The sequence below is a fragment of the Chroicocephalus ridibundus genome, chromosome 8 (assembly GCF_963924245.1).
Source record: "Chroicocephalus ridibundus chromosome 8, bChrRid1.1, whole genome shotgun sequence".
Lineage (NCBI taxonomy): Eukaryota > Metazoa > Chordata > Aves > Charadriiformes > Laridae > Chroicocephalus > Chroicocephalus ridibundus.
Window position 1 is genome coordinate 18,513,978 of NC_086291.1, and position 10,477 is coordinate 18,524,454.

At 64.2% G+C, this 10,477-nt stretch overlaps 1 protein-coding gene across 1 annotated transcript; it reads right to left on the reverse strand.

Annotated features, from left to right (window-relative positions):
* Positions 1 to 4,734: 4,734 nt before the first annotated feature.
* On the reverse strand, positions 4,735 to 8,819 carry BARHL2 (BarH like homeobox 2). The gene is made up of 3 exons (XM_063343950.1): positions 7,926 to 8,819; positions 6,367 to 6,592; positions 4,735 to 5,847 (listed from the first exon to the last, which is right to left on the reverse strand). Exons 1-3 carry the CDS (start codon positions 8,503 to 8,505, stop codon positions 5,535 to 5,537), a joined length of 1,119 nt encoding a protein of 372 aa, XP_063200020.1. The 5' UTR covers positions 8,506 to 8,819; the 3' UTR covers positions 4,735 to 5,534.
* Positions 8,820 to 10,477: the final 1,658 nt, after the last annotated feature.

Below are 10,477 nucleotides of genomic sequence, written 5' to 3' on the forward strand. Positions count from 1 at the left end.
GCTCTCCCCCCCCACACCCCGCTCCCTTTTTTTTTACAAGTATAGCTCTTTGTAGTTGGAATTTGAACAAGAAGCGTGATAATGAGTAGGTTCAGGGAAGGAAAGGTGTTATCTCATTAAGGTAATTACTAAGACATCCCCACCATTACCTCGTTTTGAAAATGTGGCAATTAAAGCGCCCTACATGGGCTCCCAGAGACAAGGGAACACGACAGCCTTGGACAACTTTTGCGTGCCGGGAGGGAGGGATGGGAGAGGGGCTGCCGCCCGCCGCCGGAGCGCCGGTCCCGCGGGGCATGGCCCGGGGCAGCGGGAGGCGGGCGAGGCCGAGAGCCGCCACCACGGGCCCCGCGGCTGCGCCCCCGGCCGAGCGCGGCTCCCTGGCGGGGCGGGTGCGGCGGTGGCGGGGGAGCCCCGGGGGTCTCGGCGCACCCCGCAACCATCGCTGGCGGCGCGAAGCGCCTCGCTTGGCTTCCTTTGAAATCCGCTAATTTTGAGGACCGGGCGTTTGTGCGCTTCCATTAATAGAAGCGGCTTGTGAAAAATAGGGCATATGAATATGGAAACGGAGTTTTAATGCTATGGGCGCTCCGCTGGACCTGCTCTCCGGCTGGAAATACGCAGGGACAGGCACTGGCTCCGGCTGCCCCACGGCCCCTTCGACGGCAGGAGCAGCCCAAGGGAAGAACGAAGTTCAGGGACTTTTTCGCGAAACGGGGGCACCGGGGAGCGGCGCCTTCGGGGGCCGCCCACCCGCCCCCCGCCCCGTGCCGGTCCCGGGGGTTCTCCAGCCCCGTCAACTGTCCCCCGCTAGGGACCGCGGGCGTCATTTCGATGCTGTCCCCGAAACAGAGCGGGCCGTTGCGCCCGCGGGACGAGGGGGCAGGACCGTCCCGGCAGGCGAGGTTTGCTGTGTCCCCCTTTCCTCGCAAGCGGGGCCCCACCTTAAAGTGGCTACTGGGGAAGAAACCCGGTGGTGCCACCGGCGGGAAACGTGGGCTTAGCAGCAGGACGGAACAGAGGGGGTGAAAAAGCCGTGCAATTCCAATCTGAAAGTTATTCGCCGCCCATCCCCGCCACCCCTGGGCTGGGGATATTTCTAACATTATGAAGGGGTTTACCCTTTTCACAGGTGAGCTCAACCTGGCTGCGCCCACTCCATGCCCTGGGCAGGAGCCGAGTTATCAGAGTGGGCTGCAATAAGGACTTAGGGTGACTTACGGCGTGCATTCGCACAGAAGCGTCTTGTGAATTAGGAGGAAGACAAACTCTGGAAAGGGAAAAAATAACAAAAGTTAAAAGCCCACCCGCACAAGAGACACTAAAAGCTGTAGGAGCGTCAGGCAGCGACGGAGCGTTAATACGGCGTTACTCGCGGGCGCCTTGGTCCGTGTAAACGCCACCGGAATAACCGGCAGGGCAGGGAACTCCGCTCGGTGCTGCTCGCTGGTTCCCAGTTGCTGAGCCGGACTCGCTTCTCCGGCTGGGAGAGAGGATTCAGCTGCCGGAGCACACAGAACCTCGGCGCCAGGACAAAGCGCCCACGGAGCGGCAAAGACAACGCTCATCCCTGTGTCCCAGTCCAGCGAAGTCCCCCACTTTCTGCTCTAATGATGGCCAAGCTAATCCCCCGGGAGGGGGGAGTAATTAAACATGATCCTGCTGCTGCATCCCGCAAGAGAACCCTTCAGCCAAGAGCAGCGGAGCAGCCTACCCGCGCCTCTGCTGCCGGGAGGGCTCAGCCAGGAGCCGGAGTCGCCAAAACCCGCCTGAGCGTAGCAGGAGTTCCCCGAAGGCACCGCCCGTGTCGTGCCCACGTGAAAAAACACATAGCCACGACCCAGCAGGAACAAACCAAAGGGGAACCGGGGACAGGGCGACCAAAGGGGCTGCCGCGTCCCGCCGCGGCCGCGCCGGTGTCAGTCCGGAGCCACACGGGCGGGAGCGGAGCAGCCCTGTCCCGCCTTCCGGCCCGCTGGCTGGAATGGAGACAACGATTAAACACCCGGGACAAAGCCCTCGGGCCGCAGCCCCCGCTCCGTTCTCTCAGGGCCGGGGCCCGGGCCTGGCCCAGGGCAGGGGCGGTGCGTGGCGGAGGGATCCAGGCAGGGGATGCTTCGGCAGCGGGAGCCCTGTCTCAGCCTCCCCCATCTTCATCACCGCCTGCCGGCGAGGGCCGGGGCAGGAGGCCGCGAAGGTCCGGCGGAGGGAAGGCCGTCCCCGCCGCCCCGGCCGAGGCGGTTCCCACGGGGTCCCGCCGGTGCCGGTGGCGGGGGGGCCGGGCGGCCCCGCGCCGCCCGGAGCTGTCCGTGGTGCTGAGGACGGGCGGGGCCTCAGCCGCCCGGTGCGGTGCCCACATCCCCCGCGGCAGGAGCGGCCCCGCTCTTTGCGGGCCAGTGACTGGTGCGGGGAGTGAGCCAACCCCCTGGCCCCTTTGGCTTACACAACGCTTTTCTACAACCTCACGGTTTGTTTCCGCGCTCAGCGCACCGACAGCCAGGTCTTTTCCGGCGGGGGCCAGTATTTCCCGCGGTTTAAGGCTAAGGGAGCCCTTTCGTCTGGCAACAGATGGGTTTGTTTATTTGTTCACATCCACTTCCAGGGCCGAGAGCAAGTCCTGGCCCGGGCGACGAGGGAGGCTGGAGAGGGGCTGGAGAGTCCCGACTGCAGGAATTCAGCAGCTCGGCACCAAGTCTGGGGGGCAGCGGCAGCAGCAGCTGTCTGGGGGAGGCAAGGGGACAAAACCCGAACGGCGCGGCGGGGAAGGCACGGTCGCCAACGGCACCGAACCGCGACCGGTGCCCGGTCCTGCGCCGGTGAGACGACCCCGAGCAGCCCGGCCCGTCGCCTGGCTCTTTGTCATGCCGCAGCGCGCTGAAATGCGTGCCCATGTGCCGGGTTTTTTTAAACAAGCAACGGAGCCCTTCCGCGCAAGGGCCACCCGGCCAGTCAGCCTCAGGGACAGCCTGTGCCCCGAGTCGGCTCCTTCCCGGTGCAAACGGGGAGCGGGACAGGTGAAGGTTTACGTGCCTAGCCTCGCTTCCCAAATGGGGAAAGGGGGAGCGAAAGGGAGCGATTCCTGCTCCAAACCTCCTCCCGCTCCAAACCTCCTCCCGCTCACACGCACTTTCTAGTTGGGGCTAGAAATACCTTTCAGGGGAGGTCGCAGTTCCTCGCTCCACCCGCCTCCCCTGGCAGACCCTGCTTTAGGCACCCTCCTTCACGGCAGCCCCCCCGCCCGGCCGCGCTCCCCTCTCCTCGCTTACTCCCCGCCGCCGTTCCCAAAGCACCGGCAGTCCCCTGCCCGGGCGGGCACCCCGCGGCCCCGGGACGGCCCTGCTCGGGAGGGACGAGTTGGGGGACACTCATGTATTTTGCATCAACTTTCCTTCCTTATTTCCACTACTTTTCAGCAAGTTTGTGCAGGCAAAACCGAGCCCCGATTTAGCCATCGAGAAGAACAACGAGCTGGGACCAGCTTTTCCAGCTGCATCGCCTCCTTTCGGGAGAAAACAGCCCAGGATTCGTTGTTTAGGCTCAGGAAAGGGCCCTAACCGAGCCCAAATTTCCTACCTCCTTTCCCAGCCTGGGTAGGATGTGTTTCCCGGGAAAACCTCAGCGGCGAGGTGGGGCGGGCGGGCGGACTGCCCTGGCCACTCGGGGCCCCGCTCCCGGGTCGGTTCTGCCGGGGGTAATTTGTGGGCCGCGGTGGAGGCGCGGGGGAATAGTGAGAGGCCGCCGCAACACGGGCAGAAAACGAGGTGGGCGTTCCCGACCCTCTCCCCTTTTGTTAGATCAAGGCAGAGGTCAATATGGTTTTAACGCGAATTTATTAGCAGAGAAATCAGCAAGCCGCTCGCTAATTAGCAAAGCCCAAATAAACGTGCCCGCAGGCTCCTCTTTTTTTTTTTTTCGGATTTTTTTTTTCTTTCTATCTCAAAAGAAAGGGAACCCACGAGCAAAAATAGAGAGGGAAAAAAAAAATAGAAGAAGAAAGCCAAATCCTCAGAGGAGAAGATAATATTGGACTTTATGAATGTTTTATAGGTAATTGCTGTATAACTTTCTAATTTCGCAGGGGGGTGTTCACCTCCAAAGGCTGGGACCAGAGCCGTCTCCGGAGCCCGGTGGAGGGTCACAGCCCCCAGCCGCGACCCGCAGCCCCTCTCCGTCCCCCTCTGCCCCCGCGGGACCCGGCGGCCCCGGCCGGCATGGGACCGAAAGTCGCTCGGGAGGGAAGCTGTCTGCTAGGGAAAGGCGGGAGGGGGAGGGGGGGGGGCAGCAACAATGATCAAAGGCCGACGGGGCTCGGGGGCTCCTTGTCCGCCGGGAACCCTCTGCCCCCCCTGCCTGTTTCCCCTCATTACTCACCCCGACCGCCGGCGCTCGCTGCCTGTCCCAGCTCGATGCAGAGACAGCTGCCGGACCGGGGCCACGTCCCCAAGCCCGACACGGCCCCGTCGCGCCCCCCCCCCGAGGGACCGGAGCCGTGTCCGGAGCCGGCCGGGGCCGCCCGCCGCGCCACAGCCTCTGCCCACCGCCTTCCCGGGAAACCCACCACCGCCCTGCCCGAGTGTTTCAAATTACGGCGAGGGGCACGACACCTGCGCGGGGATTTGTTTTGCTTTTAAAATACAAATCGAGAAAACAGCGCCGATTAGGAAACAACGAGCCTAAAATCAAAAATAATTAAAAAAAAAAAAAAGAAAAAGTGGCATTTGCCTTTTCTACTCCGAATTTCTTGCATTCTCGTCACGGGGAAAATTAGCTACCTTGAATTTCCACGTTTGTTAAAAAAAGATAAAGTTTATTTCTTTTCTTTTTTTTTCTTTTTTTTCCCTGTAATTTTTCAGTCACAAAAAAATCTATATTTTGTCATCTAAGCATTTATTTTACTGAATCCAAAAAGACATGAAAAGGGAGAGGGGAGAACCACGTTCGTTCGTTTTAAACTAACGTATAGAAGTGATTTTTTTTTCCTTTTTTTGGACGACATATAATAAATATGATATAGCACTCAGCACTCGGTCTGTACAATTCTGTTCGCATTAGGGAGCATGCCACTTTTCAATACGAAAAAAAAAAAAAAGGTCATGAGAAAAATCAGTGCAAAGTTCTCCGTTCCCCCGGTCTTCTCTGCCGGGCGGGGGTCGAGGCGCTCTCATTCCCTCCGTCCTCCGCAGCCGTTAGTCTCTCCGGCGGGCTCGGGCTCGGGCTCCCTCTCCCTCTCCTCCTCCTCCCCCTCCGTCCCTCTCTCTCTCCGAGCTCCAAGTCCTGCCTCGCAGGAGCCGAGGTCGGCGGGTCGCCCCGCGGCTCTGCCCGCCTTCCCCCGCGTGTGGTCGTTTCACTTACGGGCTCGGCTCTGGGTTCACGGTTCAAGAGTCCCTGCTCTGACTGATCGCCTCCCTCGGTGGCCGGTGGCTGCCTGCAGAAGCTCCTGCCCCTCGGCTTCCCCTCGCTTCCTCCTCTGCGGTGCTGGGGCTTGTTTGGGGACGGGGAGGGGAAGGGCTCGTTGCGGGGACCGCGGTGCCGCTTCACCGGGGGTGCGGGGTGCCGGGCATGGGGTTGGCCAGGGGGTTGAGGGCCGGCTGCCCGCCGGGTCCCAGCCCGTGGATCAGCACCCGCGGCACCAGCGGCCGCTGGAGCTGGGGGTGCGGCGCGGGGGGAGTCCGGTACATGCTGCTGTACATGGCCGCGGCCGCCGCGGCCGCCGTCGTGCTGTCCATGCTGCCCAGCAGGCTGGGGTGGTAGAAATAGGGCGAGGGGAACATTCTCTGCAGGGCCGAGTAGTTCCCGGCCTCGGCCAGCAGCTCCAGGCCCACCGCCGTCTGCCGCTTCCACTTCGTCCTGCCGGGGGAAACAAGAGGCGGCTGCAGGGCGGGCGCCGCGACGGGGCACCCGGCCCGGTTCCGCGGGGGTCCGCGGGCGGCGAGCCCCCTCCCCTCCCCGGCACGGCCCCGCACCACCGGGGCCCCGGCGGGGCGCAACGGCCCTGCGGGCCCGCACACGGCGCGACCCCCCGGCCGTGCCCGGCTACTTCCCCCCCTCCACCTGCACCCCCCGACACATGCACACGGCGACTCCAGCCAAATTAATAACCACGGCACATGGTTAGATCGCAGCGCGGTGACACTAATGGTTTCCGACAGAATTAGGGTGGCTGCAACCGTATGTAATGAGACAGAAAATTACGGCAGCGGTGACAAGGGCCGGACCCCCCAGCCCGCCGCCGGGGAGGGCGCGGAGCAGCCGCGGGGCGCTCCCCGCATGGCCCCGGGCTCCCGCGGGCAGGAGCACAGCGGCGCCCGCCCGCCCACCTCCCCGGGGGAACCCCCTGGGCCGCCGCCCCGCCGGGGCCCGCCTTACCTCCGGTTCTGGTACCAGGTTTTCACCTGCGTGTCGGTGAGGTTGAGGGCGGCGGCCAGGTCCATGCGGTCCTGCACGCTCAGGTACTTCTGCCGCTCGAAGCTGCGCTCCAGCTGGTTGAGCTGGTGGTCGGAGAAGGCGGTCCGCGCCTTCCGCGGCTTCTTGGCCCGCACCGGCGGGCTGTCCCGGCTGCTGCTGATCTCCCGGTCGCCCTCCTCCTTTGTCCCTGCGAGCGAGCCGAGGAGCGGTGAGGGCCGGCGGGACACCGGCTCGGCCCCCGCCCCGCCCCGCCGCGGTTACCGGGCCCCACCGACCCCTCCCCGGGGGCTCCTCCGGGGCATGGCGGGGGGGAACGGTCAAATACAGAGGGGGGCGGCGGCGAGCCGTCCGAGGGACGGCGGGATTTCCACTCTTCTCTTGCCAACTACAGGGGTTTCGTTATTTTCTCGCCCTCTCCCCCCGGCCCGAAATGCCGGGAAATCGATATGTCAATCCGGCTCGGCTCGGGCCCGGGTTTGTGGCGCTCCTTGATCTTCCCCGCAGGAAGAACAATAATCTCCCTAATTGACCCACTGGGGAGGTTGGTGCGCACAAAAATGGCCAGACCAGACTGTACATCTGTTTTGGGCACTCTTATGCTAATGCTAAAAGAGCAAAATGAGCGGCACAACGCGGGCGTCTCGCTGATGGTCAGCCTGGCAAAAATATCTCAATGGGGCAAAATTCGAAAAATGTCTCCTGTCACCTCTCGGCTGAACTGGGCTGTCTGAGATGGGGGGGCAGCTCTGCCGGCACCGCGGGGAAAATCGCCCCTCTCCCTGCCTCGCCTTTGCTCACTCTTTCCCTTCTTTCCCCTTCCTCTCCCCACGCACACATCGCTATTTTCATTTACGAATCCCACACGGCGGAGGCTTCCCCGTCAGCAAGAAATCCGTAATTAAAAAAAAAAATAATAATAGACGGAGAAATAGACCTTCCTGTCCCGGCGTGAGGAAAATCCGGGTGTTTTGCAAAACGCACAAAGCCCTCCAACCTTCCGCTGCTTATCGTGGGCCGATTGTTGTTTTATTATTTTACTTTTAATTAAAAGTTTTTTCGTTTATTTGGTATCGGCTGTTGGGGAGGTGGGATTTTTTCCCTTATTTTTATTTTAGATCGAATGAGCAAAAATTAAAAGGTTGAAGGCAGTAAGTGCAGCTGAGCCGCCGGTTCTTAGAAAGCCGGAGAATCATATATGCGCATTTGCATTAAAAATAAATATAATCTGGTTTCCGACGCGATCCCACCGCTCCGGCTATTTTCTTAAAAACGGGGAAGTTAAATAAAAAAGAGGAGGAAAGACCACCAGAGAGGGAGGGGAAAAAAAAAAAAAGCGCGATTTCCTTTCCTACCGATCTTAAACCCGAGATAGCAGGGATCACCGACAAGACCCGGCAGAGCGGAGCGCTCCTATCGCAGATTTTCCCCCGATTTTTTCGTTTCACCGATGCGGCCGAGCGCCGCGGCCTCAGTTTTCACGGCGGCCGAGGCGGTGCGGGGCCGGGCCGGGCCGTACTCACCGTGGCATTTGATGTCGCCCTGCGTGTCGTCGCGCTTGTCGAGCTTGGCTTTGCCGTCCTCCTGCTCGAGTTTGGGCCTGAAGCTCTCCGGGGCCGCGCTGCCCTCCTGCTTGGGGGTGTGATGGGGAGAGGGAACGCTGGTACTGTAAGGTGCACACGCCGCCAGCGGTTTGCTGTCGCCCAAAATGTCCTTAATTAAAAAAGAAGAGGTGGAAGTCCTGGGGCCGGAGCTGGCCGAGCCCAGCTGGGGCGGCGGCGGCTGCGGGGGCGACGGCTGCAAACTCGGCGGTGGCGGCGGCGGGTGCGGGCCGAGGTGGAGGTGGTGCGGCGGCGGCGGGAGGCTCTCCGCCACCCCCAGGTGCGGCTCGGGGTGCTCCATGCTCACCGAGATGGGCGACGAAGGCGCCGTCCCCACCGTGTCGATCTCCGAGCAGGGGGACGGCGTGGCCTGGCTCCTAAAATCCGCCGGCCGGCCGTCACCGTGGGGGCGAAAGTCTCCGTTCATGACTCCGGGGCTGCCGGTGCTGCCGCCCGACAGGATCGTGTCTATCCCGAAGCTGGACCCGCTCGGCCCCTCCATGGCGGACCGCTTAGCGCCGCGCCCGCATCCCCGGGGGCGGACGCGGGGGTCGCACCGTGGGAGGGAGGGGAGGGGAAGCAGAGAGGCGGGGGGGGGGGGGAGGGGGGGGAACGGGTTACCCCAACCCACGCACCGGCGTCGCGGGCGGCACTAACGCGGAGCCCCCGCCGAGCACCGCATCGCCGCCCGGGGGCCGGTTCAGCCGCTTTAACCCAACTTTGTTGCGGGAAAGTTGCGGGCGCGGAGCGGGGCGGACACCGGCCACTGCGGCGCGCCCGCCCGTGCCCACCGAGCTCCTCTCGGCGGCGGCGACTCCCCCCGTGACGTCACGGACGCCGTCGTCGCCCCCCCCGCCCCCCGTTCGTTTATTATAAACCCGGGCTTTTGCCGCCGCCGCTGCCCTCTCCCATTGGTGGAGGCCGAGCGGGGGCTGACGTAGCGTTGGTGGCAGCCAATCAGCGGCGGCGGCGGGGACGGGCGCGGGGTGTGGGGGGGGCGCGCCTCCGGGGCCTCCGACGCGCCCCCCCCCAACCCCGCGCCCGTCCCCGCCGCCCCGTCGGGTCCCGGTCCCCCGGCCACCGTCCCGGAGATCGTCATTGCTGTTCCCCCGTTGAACGTCAGAGTAATAGGAAGTGCCAGGGACAAGACGTGGTATTAATCCCGCTGAAGTGGCGCGTCAACCTAATTAGCGGAGTAATTACCAAGGTGGTGACGAACGATCCGGAGTTCTCCGAGTTATCATTTAGTACGAAGTCGCGTTCCCAGGCCCCTGTCAAACCCACCCCGACGCCTCCCCGCGCTGCCTCCAGCAGACCCGCGACCCCACCAGCCCCCCAAGCCCCAAACCTCGGGGGCGTGGAGGGACGGGGCAGATCCATGGGGGAGCGGGGCAGGATTAGGGCAGGATGAGCTCAAGGGACATTTTTCGGGTGCTGGCGTTCAGAGGCGGCACTGGGTAATTCCTTAGGTCAGTGGCACCCCCGCCCCGCAGACAACGGCCGCCCCGGTGATGGGAGCCGGCCGCCGGCCCGGGGCGAGGAGTGAGGAGACGCCGGGTCCCTCCTTACCCCCGCCTCGACCCGCCTCCCCTATACCAAAAGTCCCCCGCCCGGCCCTGTGGAGAGGATGCGCGGGTGCGCCCTCAGCCCGTTTCCCACCGCGGTGGGGTTTCCCGTCCCGCTCAGAGCTACGGAGGGACGCGGGGACCGCACGGGGAGCCCGGGGGGCGCGGGGGACCGCGGCGAGCCGGTAACTCGTTGCGGGCGGTTGGGTCCGACGTGAGACGCCGCAGCCCCGGGGCAGCGGTGCGGGGTGAGGGACCGCGCCCCGGCAGCAGAGGTGCCGCTGCGGCGGGCGCCGCGGACTTCAGCTCCGCTTCCGACGGCTTGGAGTCCGCCTGCCCTCGTGGGGTGAGCCGAGGCGCTTCTGGGTCCTCGCTGCTAAAAATCGCCCGGCCTTCCCTGGGATTCACCGGTGTCACACCCGAACCACACCGGCATTCGCTGGGCGCCGCGGCGGTGCGGCTACCGGCCCCACTCCCACACTTCCTAAGACGTTTTTCGACGGCAGGAGACCCTGCCCGCTGCTACCGGGTACCCTCCGCTCCCCACCGACGGCCCCGCATCGCCGCCCGTCGCCCCGCGGGCAGGCAGCCGCGGGGGGCCGGGGACAGCCCGGCGTACCGTTTGCCCTGGGGTTTTAGGCGCCGGTGCTGCGCCCGGAGGCCGGTGAGGGAGCGGAGGCGGTGAGCCCGGCGGAGATGCAGGACTGCCCGTGTCCGCTGGGCGGCGGTGGCGGCCGCCCCCGTTGTCCCCGACGGGCGCCCGGCGCGGACCGGGCCGGAGGCAGCGCGGCCCCGCCGCCCCGGTGGGAGAGGGGCGGCCGGCGCGGCCGGATCACCTCCTGCCAGCGCGTCCCTACAGATCGGGGCGCTTGAAGGAACAAGGAGAGGAAAAGGGGACAGAAGAAGTGG

Coding starts and splice junctions, on each gene's coding strand:
- BARHL2 (XM_063343950.1), bottom strand. CDS start 8,505: ATGGAGGGGCCGAGCGGGTCCAGCTTCGGGATAGACACGATCCTGTCG. Junction 6,593..7,925: donor GGGCGACATCAAATGCCACG/GTGAGTACGGCC, acceptor GCTCGCTCGCAG/GGACAAAGGAGGAGGGCGAC. Junction 5,848..6,366: donor ACCTGGTACCAGAACCGGAG/GTAAGGCGGGCC, acceptor TTCCCCCGGCAG/GACGAAGTGGAAGCGGCAGA.